We start from the raw sequence: 17,170 nt of genomic DNA on the forward strand, positions 1-17,170 counted from the left end.
GCTCTGTCGGTTAAGTGCCTGCCTTCAGCTCAGGTTATGATCCCAGGGTCCTGGGATCGAGCCCCATATCGGGCTCCTTGCTCAGTGGGGACCCTGCTTCTCCCTCTGCCTGCCGCTCCTCCTGCTTGTGCTCTCTCTCTCTCTGACAAATAAATAAATAAAATCTTTAAAAAAAATAAAAACCTGGATCATCCTTCCAGACTCCCTGATACAGTATTAGAAGGAGCCGATGTGGGGTGAGAGCTGGGGTGTTGGAACCATCCACATCCTTGCCTTGCTAAATGCAGCCTGCTGCCCAATTCTGCACAGCCTGCAAGTTGAGAATGGCCTTTTCATTTTTAAATGGTTGGGGGAAAAGAACCACGATGTGAAAATTAGATGCAATTCAAATTTTGGTGTCCAAGGGAGTTGGAGGGACAGGACAGATGTTGTTTAAGGGTACAAACTGGCAAGAAGTAGAAGATAAGTCCCGGAGAGTTAATGCACAGTAGAGTGAATATAGACAACAATATTGTATTATAACCACCAGACTTACTAAGAGACTAGAAGTCTTAATTATTCCAGCTACTAAAAAGAAATGATAATTATGTGATGCGATACAGTTGCTAATTATGGCTACAACGGCAATCGTATTACCATATTTAAATATATCAAATTAGCAGGTTGTACACCTTGAATTCACGTGCAATATTGCATGTCAGGTATCTCTCAATGAAAGAATTCGGTGTCCATAGATAAAGTTTTATTGACACCATAGCTGCTCTCATTCATTCACCTGTCATCCGTGGCTGCTTTTATTCCAAGTGGTAGAATTATTGCAACAGGGAACAGGCCTGGCCCACGAAACAGAAAATATTTCCTGCCTGGCCTTTTTGGGAAGTTTGCAGACCCCTCTGCTCTACAGGGCCTGGGACCCCAATGGCAACCTGCCTGGGACTCAGGGCTTCCCGCGGTGTTTCCTCAGTGAAGAGGTGGGCAGGATTTGGAGTAGGATTTGGACTGATAATCACACTGGGAAGGAGAGGATAAGGACGGTCCCCAGGGGCAGGGGACATCTGGGCCTTCAAAGTGGAGGGGATTGAGCACTGGGATGGGCAGGCTGGTGGCGGGCACAGCTGGGGCCCACGGTAATGGCTCTGCCCCCAGCTGGTAGACGGGCAGGACCATCCCGACAGCCACGTCCCACCTCACCAGCCACTGCGTCCCACCCGCTGTCCCCGTGGTTTCCCCTTTCCTCAGCTTGCCCCTGCCCCTGCCCGCTGTCACCCCCCTCACTGGGTGCTGTCAGCTGTCATTGCCTTGGGTCTAGAGATGGGTCCCAGTGCAGTAAGTGAACTTTCCTTCCTTCCTTCCTCCCTCCCTCCCTTCCTTCCTTCCAGATTTTATTTATTTTTATTTTTATTATTATTTTTTAAAGATTTGATTTATTTATTTGACAGAGAGAGACACAGTGAGAGAGGGAACACAAGCAGGGGGAGTGGGAGAGGAAGAAGCAGGTTTCCCGCAGAGCAGGGAGCCCGATGTGGGACTCGATTCTAGGACCCTGGGATCATGACCTGAGCTGAAGGCAGACACTTAACGACTGAGCCACCCAGGCGCCCCTAACTTAACCATTTTAAAGTGTACAATTGCCTGGCATCTAGCACCTTCTCTGTTCCACAACCATGCCCTCCATCCGTCTCCACAACGTTCCCATCACCCCAAGTAACTCTGTAGCCATTAGCCGCCACTCTGGTCCCCACTTTCCCAGCCCCCAATCTGTTCTCTGTCTCTGTGGACAATTTGCCCGTGCTGGACATTTCATATCAGTGGAATCATGGATATGTGGTCTTTTGTGTCTGGCTTCTTTTAGTTAGCATGTTTTTGAGATTCATCCATGTCATAGCATGAATCAAAACTTCGCTCCTTTTCTGGCTGATACTTTATTGTATGGATAGACCACGGTCTGTCTATCCATTCATCCATTGATGGACATGTGGGTTGTTTTGTTTTCCCCTTAGCCAATGACCTTTTTGTGTATGTGTGTGTGTGTGTTAAAATAGACATAAAATTTACCATTGTAACCATTTATTTTTACTTTTTAAAGTTGTCATACAAGACACATAAGATTTACCATTTTAACCATTCTTAAGTGAAGGTTCAGTGGCTTTGCGTACATTTATGTTGTCATGCAGCCACCTCCAGAACATTCTCATCTTCCCAAACTGAACCTCTGTTTCCATGAAACACTAACTCCCCTTCCCCTCCCCCAGCCCGTGGTAATCACCCATCCATTTTCTGTCTGTAAGTCAGTGAGCTTTTACAAATGGAAGTCTGAGCATGCCAGCTCTCCTGAGTCTTCCGTGGCTCCCTACTGCCCTCAGGATACAGACCAAATAGTCCCAAGGCAGATGCACTTTGCATCTTGGTCCTCTCAGTTTGCTCCTTCTCAGCTTCATGGACACCTTCCCTTCCCCTTCTGAGGAAGGCTGGGCTCTCTACAGTGCTCAGGACTGCTTCCTCACAGCATACACCCTAGTCATAATTCATTATTTCCATGCTTTTTCCTTTGGTTTGTTGATGTAAGTCTCTGGATGTGCTCTCTGCCTCCTCCCTCTGACTGGAGGGTCTGGGCAATCCCATCTTACTCACTACTGTGCTTCCCTGGCTTCTGGACCTCTGCCTGACACATAGCTGATGCTCAACATATAGTAGAAGGAACGGCAGAAAGTGTGGGAGGGCGAAGGGAGTGGTCAGCTGCCCAGGGTGGTGGGCGGACTGAGGCAGGAGGTGGATGCCAAGATGCTCTGGGTGGGTGTGGGCTGCTCACGGGCTGCAGGATGGGTGGGTGCATGAGCAGAGAGCTGGGCTAGCTGGGTGGAGGAAGCAGAGGAGAAGCAGGGGGCATGGATAGGTGGACCCCCCGGGGCAGAAGCGCAGCCAGGAAGTGGGGTCTGGGGGAGGTGGGACTGGGAAGGCAGGTGGATGATGCTGTTGTATCCGGGACCACCCTGCATATGAGGGGCAGTCTGGGGCTGGAGCCCTATCAGGATGTCCCCGTGTCCTCAATGCGAGGTAAGTTCCTGGGGCAGGCTTGACCCATCTCAGCTGGGGGGGCATTTGCACAATTTGCAATTTCTGGGGCCCAGCTTTGGCCAAGGAGAGAGGCCTGTTTAAAGTCAGACTTGGCTTTCCCCCAACTGGCTGGCCTCCTTATGCCTGATGCTAAATGCTGGCTTGTCACAGTGTCTGCATGCAGGCACACGCCTGCACCTCTCCAGGGGGTGTGTTTGCAGCGCTAGGGGCAGTATGGGGGTGGTATCTCTTAGCAGGCCAGTGGCCGCTCCCCACCCCGGTGCCCGCCCCACGCTTCTTTTTATATCTCATGTTTACAGGGAGCCTAAAACATCTGAGCCCGCGAGGGAAGGGGCGGCAAGGCGGAGAGGCGGGGATGTCTGAACCCAGCGTGGAGGGAGGCTGGCTGGGTCAGGGGCGGCCACTGGCTTCCTTCCATCAGTCCTGAAGCATCAGATGGTGCTGAGCTATATTTAAAGGCTGCTTTCTCCGCCTCCACTGCGGGGTCCTCACCAGGATGAATGAGTCAGAAGGAGGCCTGGTGTGGCCCCGAGGCCTGGCTGGGTCTGCCCTGAGAAGCTGGGAACATCTCCCCAAGAAGCAATCCCGTAACAGCCACGGCTGGCTCCCGGTTGACCTGAGGTCTCCTTGGCCAGGCTCCGCACCAGGTGAGAAGCCCAGTGGATGACCCCTGACTCAGGGGAACCCACAGGCAGCTGAAGAAGGCCTGCAGTGGCTCCCTGGCCTTCTGCAGTGGCCTTTGCAACTCCTGTGGGATTCCCAAGGCCCCTGCCTCCTCCCCGGGATGCACAGCCCCGTTCTGTTGCTTTATAGCATAATCATGGGCTACCGGGGTTGGCCGCACGCACTCGCGTCCTTCTTATTTTACTCCTATTTTGTTGATTGCAAGGCTGAGGTCCCAGGTTGGGATGTACCTTCGTCAGCTCCAGCTGCTGTAACAAAACACCACAGACCGAGGGACTGCTAAACGACAGATACTGATTTCGCAGGGTTCGGGAGGCTGGAAGTCCAAGATCGAGGAGCCAGCAGGTGATGGCCGTATCCGGTGAGAGCACTCTCCCGGGTTCATAGATAGCATTTTCTCACGGTGTCCTCACCGGGCAGAAGGGCCGAAGGAGCTCTCTGGGGTCTCCTTTATGAGGGCCTGGCTCCCCCGTTCACAAGGGCTCTCCCTCATGACCTAATCACCTCCCAAAGGCTCCACCGCATAATACTATCACCTTGGGGGTTAGGGCATCAACATATGAATCCGGGGTGGGGTGGGGACACGTTCATGAGTGTGCGCGCGCGTGTGTGTGTGTGGGCTAGATGCAGCAGAACAGGGATTAGAGGACAGTCTGCCCACCCCCCCCCAGCTATGTAGGCATCACCGACTTAGCCCAGCGCCAAGCCCACAGATAGGTGGGATCCTGCACCGGCCACTCACGGGCAGTGGAGGGGGTGAGCCCCCGGGCACAACAGAGCTCAAGAACGATTCCAGGAGTGTGAGACTACACCAGTGCTCAAGCATTGCTGAAGTGTGGCTGGTCCAAATCGAGATGCGCTCTGAGCAAAACACAGAGGTTGGGTTTTAAAAACTTACTAGGAAAAAAACGTGAAAGATCGTAATACTATTTATATTGGTTACATGTTGAAATAGTTCTATTTTGGATTTGTTGCATTAAATGAATGTATTATTTAAAATAATTTCACCATCCTCAAAAAGCTAAACAAATAGCTATCCTAGGACCCAGAAATTCCACTCCCAGGTATATACCCAAAATAATTGAAAATAGGTGTTCAGATAAATATTTGGACACAGCAGCAAGGTTCACAACAGCTGAAAGGTAGAAGCATCCCAGATGTCCATCAACAGATGAACAGATACACAAAATGCGGTGGATCCCTACTATGGAATATTCTTCGGCCGTAAAAAGGAATGGAGTCCTGATACATGCCACAACGTGGGTGTGCCTCGAAGACATTATGCTCAGTGAAAAAAGCTAGACTAAAAAGTCACATATTGTATGATCCCATCCATGTGAAATGCCCAGAATAAGCAGTTGCATAGAGATAGAAAGTAGATTGGTGGTTGCCAGAGATTGAGAGAGGGGGATGGGGAGTGATTGCCCACGGGGACAGGGTTGATTTCAAAACTAGACAGAGGTGATAGGTTGCATAATATTGTGAATGTACTAAGTGCCATGGAATTGAACATTTTTTTTAAAAGATTTTATTTATTTATTTGACAGAGAGAGAGAAAGTGGCAGGCAGAGGGAGAGGGAGAAGCAGGCTCCCCACCGAGCAGGGAGCCCGAGGCGGGGCTTGATCCCAGGACCCTGGGATCATGATCTGAGCTGAAGGCAGACGCTTAACTGACTGAGCCACCCAGGCACCCTGGAATTGAACACTTTATTTTTTTAAGTTTTTATTTATTTACTTTTTAAAAGATGTTATTTATTTATTTGGGAGAGAGAGTGAGCGAAAGAGAGCACAAGAAGTAGGGGAGGGGCAGGGGAGAAGCAGGCTCCCCACTGAGCAGGGAGCCCGATGTGGGGCTCGATCCCAGGACCCTGGGATCATGACCTGAGCCGAAGGCAGATGCTTAACCGATTGAGCCATCCAAGCGCCCCTGCCAGGGGACTTTTGATTGTTTTCTGTTCCTGAGGCAGCTGGACCTCGCTGTCCCTGGCCGGTGGGGAGGGGTGCTGGATAGAGATTGGTGCAAAGCTTGAGCCACCTTGGACTTTTGGCCACGTGGAGTTCAAAGACCTGGAGACTGTTGTTCCTGGTTGGTTGCTTAGCGGTTTGCACGCCCAGTGGTCCTGGTGGCAGGGAGGCAGCACTTGGGAGTGGCTTAGGATGAGAGGACAAGAGAACCAGAAGAGGGATCATGGCATGATGGACAGGGCAAGAGGTCGCTAGGTTCCAGGCAGGAGGGGCGTGGCGTCACCCCATGGGAGGTAACAGGGAGGACTGGAGGGAAACCAGATGGGTGCTCCAGCCAGCCTCTCTGGCTCCTGAATGCTTGGTTTTTCTGAGCCTTCTGCTCTGTTCTGAGTAGTTGTTAGAATGTTCTTCCCGGGGGCACCTGGGTGGCTCAGTGGTTAAGCGTCTGCCTTCGGCTCAGGTCATGATCCCAGCATCCTGGGATCAAGCCGTGCATCAGGCTCCCTGCTTGGCGGGAAGCCTGCGTCTCCCACTCCCTCTCCCTGTGCTTGTGTTCCTGCTCTCACTGTCTCTATTTCTGTCAAATAAATAAATAAAATGTTAAAAAAAGAAAGAAAGAAAGAAAGAAAGGTCTTCCCATAGAGCGACCGGGCATCTACATCTGTGATGTCCCCCACTGGCCCAGCTTCTGTCTCGGGAGCCGGGAGCCGGGAGTAGGGGTACTCTTATGCCCCTCACTCCCAATCCAGTACCTCTACTCCTGGCTTCACCCCCAGGTTGGTTCCCTGATCGGTTACCCCCATCACGCCTTAGCCATTCGCTCTCTGGCCTCTAGGTGGCGCTGACTATCTGGTGCACCTTGACCAGTCCTGTGGGTGCAAACTTAGTTCCACCAAATGCTCCCCTGGGCCTCTTTGGGGCCCAGGAGCTGGAGCTGGGGACACCACCTTGAACAAGGTCCAGGCCTCGGTTCTGGGGGGCTCTGAGTCCCGTTTGGTTGTCCAGTCGGCTGATTATTACAATGTGGTCTTTGATCCTACAGGGAAATGTGGGGCTCAGGAAGCATTTTTTGGAGAAGAAGCCATCTGGGTGCTTTTACTTATTTATTTTAAAGATTTTACTTATACAGAGAGAGAGAGAGAGCACAAGCAAGGGGAACTGCAGGCAGAAGGAGAGGGAGAAACAGGCTCCCCTCTGAGCAGGGAGCCAGATGTGGGGCTGGATCCCAGGACTCTGGGATCATGACCTGAGCCGAAGGCAGATGCTTAACCGATTGAACCACCCAGATGCCCCTCTCCAGCTCATTTTCTACAGAGAAAACATAGTCTTGGAGGATATGTTGTACGTGGTGAGGCCTTTCTCCTGTTTAAGGGCTGGAGCAGGGTGGGTGTGGGGATGGTGGGAAGGGGGGGAGCTGGGCCTCGGCAGAACTGTGTGGGAGGCTGGGGGGAGCCTGGAGCTCTGGGAAGCTCTCCGGCCCGAGGTGGTGGGCACACTGGGAAGACTGCAGAGGGGCTCGGTCTGCTATTCCAGGCAGGGACAGGAGGCCAGATGGAACGTGGGTGTCACGTTTAGCAGATGGGGCTGTCATGACAGATCCAGGGCAGGGGTGGAATGAGAGCGGTTCTGTGTCCACCCCCTCTGAAGACGCTCCTCCGGCCATCAGTCCTTGTCCCCTCATCCTCCGCAATGATATCCACTGTGCCCTCAGCAGGTGTTCAGCCCTCTGAATCCATTCAGTCTGCTGTAACAGAATCCCGGAGACCGGGTGGCTTATAAATAACAGAGAGTTATTGCTCACAATTCTGGAGGCTGGAAGTCCAAGATTAAGGCACCAGCAGATTTGGTGTCTGGCGGGGTCCGCTTGCCTCCCTCCTGATTCATAGACACCGCCTTCTCGATGTGTCCTCATGGTCTGGAAGGGGTGAGAGCACTCCCGGGTCTCTTCTATAAGGGCATTAATCCCATTCATGGGGGCTCCACCCTCATCACCTAATCACCTCCCAAAGGCCCCACCTCCAAACACCACCACACTGGGAATGAGATGGTAACATACGAATTCTGGGGGGACACAAACATTCAGTCCACAGCAATGGTCAACACTGGCAAGTGTATGGGTGACTCCTCATCACAGTAATTGTGTTCCTGAGACACAGGCTCAGGGTGAAGTCAGCTCCTGTAGGACACACAGCGGGCGACGGAGGTGGGGATGGGTCTGAAAGCTCCCCCCTTTAATGACTTGGTCTGTCTGGTGACCAGCCCCATCCTGAAGCTACCTAGGGGGCCCACTCTAAGTCATCTCATTAGCATAAACTCAGGTGTGATCTAAAAGGGCTCCTTATGGGGGCGCCTGGCTGGCTCAGTCAGTGGAGTATGTGATTCTTGGTCTCGGGATTGTGAGTTTGAGCGCCACGTTGGGTGTAGAGGTGACTTAAAAATAAAATCTTTAAAAAAAGGGAGGGGCCCTTATGAATGATAGAAGACACTCCTATGACTTAGGAAATTCCAAGGGTTTTTTAGGAGCTCTGTACGAGGAACTTGGGACAAAGACCAAATACATTTATTTACGTCTTTTTTTTAAGATTTTATTTATTTATTTGTCAGAGAGAGACAGAGAGAAAGAGCACAAGCAGGGGGAGTGGCAGGCAGAGGGAGAGGCAGGCTCCCCGCCAAGGAAGGAACCAGATGTGGGACTTGATTCCAGGACTCTGGAATCCTGACCTGAGCCAAAGGCAGACGTTTAACCAACTGAGCCACCCAGGAGTCCCCAAATGTATTTCTTATTAAACCACAGGGACCTTATTTGGAAATAGGATCTTTGCAGATGTAATTAAGGTAAGGACAGAGATGAGATGATACTGGATGGGGGGGAGTGATAAATTCAGTGGAAGTGTCCTCATAAGAGACAGAAGAGGACACACAGAGACACAGGGACAGGGCCAGGTGAAGACAGAGGCAGAGATTGTGGTGACACAGCCACGAGCCAAGGAATGCCGAAGGATTGCCAGCAACCACTAGAAGCTAGACGAAAGCTGTGGACAGATTCTCCTTCAGAGGCTTCATCTGGGAGCCATCTCTGTCAGTACCTTGATTTCAGGACTTCTTGCCTCCTGAGTTGTAAGACAATAAATTTCTGTTGTTTTAAGCCATTCAGTCTGGTAACTTGTTACATCGGTCCTAGGAGAGCAATATTGCTACTATTTCCTTAATTTTTTTAAGCCGTTTGTTTTCCTTTTGCTTTTTATTACTTATATGTTTTATCACTCTAAGCTCCGGTCTCTGTAAGATACCTGGTTCGCTGTGTTGGTGAGTCTTTTCAAATGCGCAGCCTTCTGGCTGAGTGTCTTGTCCGTGTCCTCCTCCTTCTGGTTCTTCCCTAAAATCAGGCCTTCACCTCAATGCTGCGCAGAGTTCCTGAGGAACCAGTACTTCCCGTATTGGGGTGCTCTGGTTGGCACCCACACATGGATCTGGCTTTCCTACAAGTCTTCGAGCCAAACACTGTCACCCATCCACACCCTGCCAGTCCTTTGATGGCAGCTGAAGGGGGTCAGATGTGCCACCCCCAAACATGCCACTTTAGCTAAAAAGGATTATTTTGAGCTGGAGGCAAGTGAGATGCAGAAGAGGTCTCTGTCCTCCCCATTTCTTTTTTCTTTTTTTAAAAGATTTTATTTATTTGACAGAGAGAGACACAGCGAGAGAGGGAACACAAGCAGGGGGGAGTGGGAGAGGGAGAAGAAGGCTTCCCGCCGAGCAGGGAGCCCGATGCGGGGCTCGATCCCAGGACCCTGGGATCATGACCTGAGCTGAAGGCAGATGCTTAACGACTGAGCCACCCAAGCACCCCTGCCCTCCCCTTTTCTACCTAAAAACAGGGCATACATTTCCTTTTAAGAAGGTGACATAAATTTCCCTTTTTGAAGGTGTCCCGTTTTCTCCTATATCAGGAAGAGAAGAGTGACTCATCACTGAAGATGGAGAGGCACCAAGATGAGTCTGTATCATCAACAAACCTTATGAAAATAACCCTTATCTTCCATTCGTTTCCACCAGACATTTCCTAGTCATTTCCCCACAATTTATCATCCCTGGAAGCCCAAACCCCCTTTTCTTTGTTAAAATGGTATGTAAACCCCTGGGTCTAATCACTTCTTTGAAGTTCACTGCTTTTCTGTGCATGTAGACATTAGTAAAAATTGTGTGCCTTTTTTCCCCTATTAATCTGTCGTTCATTAGTTTAATTCACAGGCCCCAGTCACTGAATCTAAGAGGGTAGAGGAAATGTTTTTCCTCCTGACACAGTGGTACGTCCCCATTTCACAGACAGAACATTGAGGCTCAGAGAGATAGCAACTGGAGGCTGTGGATTACAGGGAAGCAGTTCCCTGAAGCCCTGAGGACACATCTGTAATAAACCTGGGTTTCTCAGACTATTTCTCTCAGGAGGGGAGCTGCCCAGGGCATTTGCATGGCAGGCCTGGCATCCAGAGTCTCCATTTCCTTGCCCCTTCCTCAGCCTTCCAGATGTTGTGGCTCAGGCCAGGGATGTGAGGAAGGAATGTGAGACCAGGGCTTAAGCCAAGCCACCCCCTGCCTCTTCCTCTCCTGATTTCCCTCACTCTGAGTCTTCTGGGCAGTTTACACCTGCTCCAGGCTAAAGGTGTGGGTGGTGGAGGCCTGGGGTCCAGCTTCCTGGCACTCAGCCACAGGTTTGGCCTTTGGGTCTAGGGGTTGTAGGGGGCTCTGACAGTGGGCCTTGTTCCCTCGTGGACAGATGGCTGTGGCTTCCCTGGCTCCAGATGGGCCCACGTGCTCCTGAATAGCTTCAGCACCATGGGAGGTGGACCTCTGCCAGAGGGCAGCCCTGCCTTGGTCAGGCAGCTGGTCTAGAAGTCTGCGGGGGTTGTGATTGGCTAAACTGCCTGGGTAGGAAGTCAAAACCCTCTATTTAGCTTTTTTTTTTTTTTAAGGTTTTTTTATTTATTCATTCGAGACACAGAGATACAGAGAGAGAGAGAGAGAGAGAGAGAATATGAGCAGGGGGAGAAGCAGAGGGAGGGGGAGAAGCAGGCCCCCCGCTGAGCAGGAAGCCCGATGCGGGCCTCGATCCCAAGACCCTGGGATCATGACCGGAGCCCAAGGCAGACGCCCAACCAACTGAGCCACTCAGGCGCCCCTCTATTTAGCTTTTTGCTGGACTGGTCACTTCCTAGATGTCATGATTATAGAAGGAGCTCTGCTGCCTTGCCATTTGGAGTCTCTCAGCCTTCTTTGCCCAAGGTAAGCTCAAGGGTTGGGGTCTGGAGCAAGACCTGTCAAACTTTCTGCTTTGGTGCTGGGGTAATAATGTCAGTGGTGGGTAATTGCTCACTCTGGGACAGGTGAGGTTTTGAGAACAGCAGTTCTCAAAGGGGGCTGTTGAGATCATTCCAGGAAGTCCATAAGGCCGACTATTTTTATCATACTATTAAGATGTCCTGTGCCTTTATTTTTTTTAAAGATTTTATTTATTTGACAGAGAGAGACACAGCGAGAGGGAACACAAGCAGGGGGAGTGGGAGAGGGAGAAGCAGGCTTCCTGCAGAGCAGGGAGCCCGATGTGGGGCTCGATCCCAGGACCCTGGGACCACGACCTGAGCCGAAGGCAGAGGCTCAACGACTGAGCCACCCAGGCGCCCCTGTCCTGTGCCTTTAATACTTTCATTCTCTCCCATGTGTGTGGTCGAGTTTCCAGAAGGTATGGGATATTGCAGCAAGCTGAATGCAGAAGCAGATGTGAGAATCTAGCTGTCTTCTGTAAGCTGACATGAACGAGATACAAAAATGTAAAACAAAGCCTCTCTTTTCATGGATTTTTTTTTCTTGAAAATGTGGTTATTTTTCATTAAAAATATTGTTACTATTAGGCTTATTTTATTTTATTTTACTATTAGTAGGTTTATTATTGACTATGATTTAAAAACTAATATGTAGTTTAAAAAATTCTCAGTTTTAATTCCTAAATGGTAAATATCAGTAAATATAGCCCACATAAGTAGATATGCTTTGGGGTTCTCAATAATTTTTTTAAGAATGTAAAGGAGGGGGTGCCTAGGTGGCTCAGTTGGTTAAGCATCAGACTCTTGATTTCGGTTCATATCATGATCTCAGAGTTGTGGGCCCCAGCCCCGTGACAGGCTTCAAGCTCAGGGTGGAGTCAGTCGGCTTGCCCTCTCCCTCTGCTCTCTCTCTCTCTCAAATAAATAAATAAAATCTTAAAAAAAAAAAAAAAGAAGAAGAAGAAGAAGAATGTAAAGAGGTGCTGACACCAGAAAGTTTGGGAACCACTGAGGTAGGACAAGGGCCCAATCTGGCTCACTGCCTGTGTTTACAAATAAAGTTTTATTAGAACACAACCACATTCGCTTCTTAACATGTTACCTTTGGCTGCTTTCCTGGTACAACTGCAGAGTTGAAGAGTTGCAACAGAGACTATCTGGGTCACAAAGCTGAGAATATTAGTCTCTGATCCTTTAAGGCAAAGTTTGCTGGCAGCTGATGTAGAATAATGCATTTAATTTTCATAAATAGTCTTATTATTATTATTTCTATTTTACAGATGGCAGAACAGAGGCACAGAGAGGTTAAGTCACTTTCCTAAGGTCACACAGCCACTGAGACTGGAGCTGAGTTGGCAGTGGTTCTAGGGAGGATGGTGGTGCCAAGCTCCTCAGGGTCCAATGACTGACCCAAAAGTTGGGGTGTGGTAGATATCTGTGGTTAGTCTCCCACTGCCTGTCCTCTGATTTTCCTTCTTCAAGTACCCTGATGTTCCCTGAGGACCATCCCCCTCCCTGCGTCTATAGATTTTGTGGGAGTCTCTGAAGCCCTTTCTAGGGAGAACCAGGAGCTGCTCTTTCAGACCAAAGAAAGGCCTCTTAGCTCAACTTGAAGAAGGGGTTATAACTGGTCTTTTGCTCACCTGAATCAACACAGTCCGCTGACCTCCTGATCTCAGTGTCTACAGTTTTGTAGCTCTTGCCCATATTCACAGAAGCATTCACGGAATAGGCAGGGAGGTGAGGCCCTGGGGACATGGGGCAGGGTGGGAGCCCTCTACCATGTTCAGCTGTGGGGCCAGCTTCCCTAAGTCTGGAGTGGGAGTGTGCAGGCAGGTGCAGGGTGGGTTGGAAGGGGGAGGGAGGGAAGGCTGTCAGTCCCTTTTGTAAGAACCCCACCTCCACCTGTACCCTGCATCTTTTTTTTTTTTTTTAAAGATTTCATTTATTTATTTGACAGAGAGAGACACAGCGAAAGAGGGAACACAAGCAGGGGGAGTGGGAGAGGGAGAAGCAGCCTTCCTGCCGAGCAGGGAGCCCGATGCGGGGCTCGATCCCAGGACCCCGGGATCATGACCTGAGCTGAAGGCAGACACTTAACGACTGAGCCACCCAGGCGCCCCTGTACCCTGCATCTTGAGCTGGCCATGACCATCCCCTGCCTTCCATGGGTGGGCTGCTCTGACCTTTGATGTCTAGGACTCCCCACTGCCAGGGTGTTTCCAATAGGAGTTCTGCTAATGTTTGGGGCCTCACAGGTGCTCCCTGGGGTCCCACTGGCCCAGTCAAGCAGGATGGTCATGCAGGATGGTTGATCTTCCAGAATGGTGAAACTGCTTGGCAGGCAGACGGTGGGAGACCTGGGTGCCTGAGGGTGGAGGCATGGGGTGGCAGTGGGGGACATTGCTCTGCCTTCCAGCCAGGACAGCTGGCAAGGACCTGGGCAACATCTTTGGCCTTGGATTTCCCGGTCTTGTTAAGGTAGCCAGGATTTCTAGAGCTCTTGAGCTAAGTGAGGTGAGGAACAGAGCTGGTCTGCCTTGTTCTTTGCTGGCTCTGGAGCAACACCAAGGCATCACAAAGATTGGATGACTGGAGACTCCCAGCTTCCTTGGCTACTTTCAAACACTTTCAAAGGGCCTCCTTCCACCATTCCCCCAAAGAGACCTGGGGAGCACTTTGCAGAGGGATAAAGACCAGTCCAATCAAAAGCCCTTTGATTCAACTTTTTTATTTTTTTTTTCTTTTTGAATGTCATGCAGTAATTCACAGTCCCAAGCCCACAGTTTTCAAACAAGGTAGGAAAAAGGAAAAAAGAAGCAAAGGAAATCGGTGGTGGTGGTGGTTTTTTTTTTTTCTTTTTCTTTTGTTATTTCAAGCAGGACCAAATGTCAGAAAAAATGCTTCTTTTCTCAATCATTAATTTTTTTGTCCTTTTTAAAATTGTTTTTTTTTTTAATTGATTTCTGCAGGCAGTAATAGTAGGGTTTGGTATAACCAGCAAGCACTCCTGTGTGTGTCTGAGAACGTGTGTGGGGTATGAGTGTCTCGTGGAGGTCTGTGTGGGACGCTGGGTTTCGGCTTCACTTCTGGCTTCTCCGCCACACACGGGCCACCAGCTCGCGTTCATCAGGGAAAGGAAAGATTCGATTGAGATGATAAAACTCATCAATAGAAGCGATTGTTTTTCTCCCCGTTTTTCTTTTAAAAATGTTTTTTTTTTTTTTTTTTAAATTTCCATTTTCCCCAAGGTTCTCCAAAAATGGCTGAGTTAATTCGAATCCCTTGGCTGTGTGGTTTGTCTGCCCCCGAGGGCCCCCGTGGTGGTGGGGGGTAGGGTCGGCGTTGGGTGGGGTGCGCATCACTGCCCAGGAGCGGCTTTTCCGGCCGAGGGTCTTTGCGGGACACCCTGGCAGTGTCCGGGTCCTGGGGACTCCCTCCAGAGTCCGGGGTCGTCCGGCAGGTCCTCTCCTGGGCCCTCCTGGGCCTCCCCTGTGTGCTGGGCAGGTGGCAGCGAGGTGGCCCCGCGGCCTGGGCGCGGCTCCTCCCCGTGGGGCGTGTGCGTGGGGTGCGTGGGGGGGCCGGGCGGGCGCGGGTGCCACCTCGCCCGGGCTTAGCACCAGTCGTCGTCGTCGGTCTCGCTGTAGGCTTCGTGCAGGCCTTTCCGGGAGCCCGGCCCGCGGGGCCTGGCCAGTCCGTGGGCCAGGTAGTAGCCGTTGGGGAGTCGCCGGCCGTGCCGGGAAGGCGAGGCGCAGGCCGGGCCTGGGGCCCGGGGAGTCCTGGGCGAGCACGCGTGTCGCGCAGGGGGTGGCGCGTCGTAAGCCGCGGCCCGGGGCTCCTCCCCGCCACCGCCGCCCGGGCCGTCGGCCTCGTCGTAGTCGGAGCCCCGGTAGTAACCGTGGTGCCGGGGACCCGGGGGCCCCTCGGACGCGTGCGCGCCGGACGCCGGCCACCGCGCCCCGCCGTGGCGACACGCCCTGGGGGACTCGCTCCGGGCCGGGCCCGGGACCCGCCGCTCCATCGCGGGCGAGCGGCTGCTGCCGTGGCCCCCCGCGGGCGGCCGCTCCCCGGCCAGAGGCTCGGCCGCGGGGCCCGGGTACCTCCGCGGGCCGCTGGGGGCCGCCCGGCCCGGCCGCGCCGCCGGCTGCTGCTGCTGCTGCTGCTGCTGCTGCTGCGGGGGCCCCGAGCCGCCGGCCTTACGGATCACGGGGGAATAGGACACGTGTGGCCGGGGGGTGGAGGGGGTCTGGGGGAGCTGGCGGCGTCCCCGCCGCGGAGTGCTGGTACCAGATGTTGAGGGGGCTGGGCTTCCACTTACGGAACTACTGCCCTACACGAAAATTGAAACAAAGGAAATCAAAAAAAAAGATACAACAAAATCAACCAGAAGGAGACGGAGGAGACACAGAGGACGGGAGGGAGAGAGGGAGGGGGCAAAGGAAAACCAAAGGGGACAGGGGAGGGACCGGGAGGAGGAGAGGGGGACACAGGACATTTGAATGGAAAAAAAGGAAAAAAGCAACAGCCACAAGGAGGAGGAGGAGGAGGGGGAGGAGGAGGAGGAGCAGGAGGAGGGGGAGGGGGAGTATGGGGTGGGGGAGGGGGAGGAGGAGGAGGGGGAGGAGGGGGAGGAGGAGGAGGAGTGAGAGACAAGGAGGGAGGGGAAGTCAAAAACCAACACAACAAAGTGAAAAGAGAAATGAGAAATGGAGTTTTGTAAGTTTCGGGGTTAAATAGCAGAAGTTTCAAAAATTACTCACAGGCGTCCAGAGGACAGAAATCATAATCGAAACAAAAACGGAAGCCGGGTTAAAGGAAAGCAAAAGGCAGCAGGCAGCCAGCGGGGGGGCATGAGCCGTAAGGACCGCGCTGGCCAGAAACTCAAACGTGATCCACAACCAAGGAGGAAGCAGCTGCGGGGAAGGGGACGGCAGGCGGGCAGGGGAGCTGGGGGGAGCAGAGTGGGGAGCCAGAGTGGCTGGGGGCAGTGCCTAGTCCTGCCCGGCTCCCCCAGGGGCTCGGGGACCCCAATGGTGGGCAGGGGCAGAGGTCACAGTGGGGAGGGAGGACCCTGCCTAGCGTGGCTATTTGGTGTGCCCCCCCAGCCCCCACACCGGTCTCCCAGGGGCCTGGGTCAGGGGCACCCGGTGCCACACCCACCTGCCGGTGCGCCATGTGTTCTCGGCCCTCGCTGGGAGAGCGGGACCAGCGTTGGTCCCGGGCCCGGGCCCGGCCATGGTCAGGCCGCTCCTGGGCATAGCGCTCCTTGTCGGAGGGTGGGGGGTGGTGGTGGTGGTGATGGTGATGGTGTTGCCGATGCTTCCGGTCCTTGGGCCGGCCCCGCTCCTGGTCTCGCTCCTTAGATGGCAGGTCCCCGGACTGGGTGGTCATGCTCAGGTCTGTCCCCAAGCCTGGGCCGAGTGGTTGGGGTCAGACAAACAGATGGCCGTGAAGGAGGAGGCGGGTGGGATGTGCGCCCAGGAGGCCACCCAGGGGGCCTGTAGGCTCTAGGGAGGGGCCCCTTCCCCTGGACCGCAGAGGTCTAGCAGCAGCTGGCCCAGCTCGGGGCCCCTTGCTCCTGTCCGCTGAGAGTCCTGTTCCTCATCCAGGCCTCTCCTTCCTTTCTCCCTCAATGTTTGCGCGGCTCTGCTTTATCCACTCCCCCCTCAACTCTCCTCTGTCTCCTGGGTCCCACAGGGCAGCCCACCTGTGTCCACGTCTGTGTAGCGGCCCAGGGAGCGCTCAGAGGCTCGGTGGCCGCGGTCCCGGCGCCGCTGATGGTGCCGCTGGTTCTCCTCGGGCGGCACCCTCTCCAGGGAGTAGTCGTCCAGGCGCCGGGCCTTGGGGCCCAGCACGGAGGCTGAGCGCTTCATGGGGCTGGTGTCTGAGATGGTCTGGGGGGGTGGACAGGCCAGCGGGCCAGGGTCAGTGGCCTGCACCAAGTGGTCCCGGTCTGTCCTGCCCCATCAGCCCTCAGTGACCGGGTGTGACCATCTGGGGCAGAGTCCGCGTGGGCCATGGGGCTCGGCTTCTGATCCACCAGGGTCCCAGGACATCTCTGCCTCCTCCCAGGCTGGGCCCAGGGTCCGGCCAGAGGGCCCTATCCGATCCCCACCCCCAATCCC

The 17,170-nt window shown here is 53.2% G+C and overlaps 1 protein-coding gene and 1 long non-coding RNA gene across 4 annotated transcripts in view; one reads left to right on the plus strand and one right to left on the minus strand.

Moving 5' to 3' along the window:
- Positions 1-6,047, plus strand: part of LOC145720468 (uncharacterized) — an 18,215-nt gene extending 12,168 nt beyond the window's left edge. For 2 of the 3 annotated variants that reach the window (XR_014143398.1, XR_014143396.1), the window contains exons 3-4: positions 3,375-3,722; positions 3,965-5,273. This is a non-coding gene — a long non-coding RNA (uncharacterized LOC145720468). Of the gene's footprint in view, positions 1-3,374; positions 3,723-3,964; positions 5,274-5,306 lie in introns of those variants that run through there. The other variant, XR_014143399.1, reaches the window with a different exon arrangement.
- Positions 6,048-13,988: 7,941 nt separating this feature from the next.
- The window catches only part of CACNA1A (calcium voltage-gated channel subunit alpha1 A), a 276,152-nt gene continuing 272,970 nt past the window's right edge, over positions 13,989-17,170 (minus strand). The window contains exons 41-43 of the mRNA XM_081805421.1: positions 16,753-17,003; positions 16,206-16,456; positions 13,989-15,375 (exon numbers count right to left, since the gene is read on the minus strand). Of these exons, the coding sequence (XP_081661547.1) occupies positions 14,659-15,375; positions 16,206-16,456; positions 16,753-17,003 (1,219 nt within the window). The 3' untranslated portion in view covers positions 13,989-14,658. The remainder of the gene's footprint in view (positions 15,376-16,205; positions 16,457-16,752; positions 17,004-17,170) is intronic.

Source organism: Leptonychotes weddellii, chromosome 1, assembly GCF_054177405.1.
Source record: "Leptonychotes weddellii isolate Sample4059 chromosome 1, ASM5417740v2, whole genome shotgun sequence".
Classification (NCBI taxonomy): Eukaryota; Metazoa; Chordata; class Mammalia; order Carnivora; family Phocidae; genus Leptonychotes; species Leptonychotes weddellii.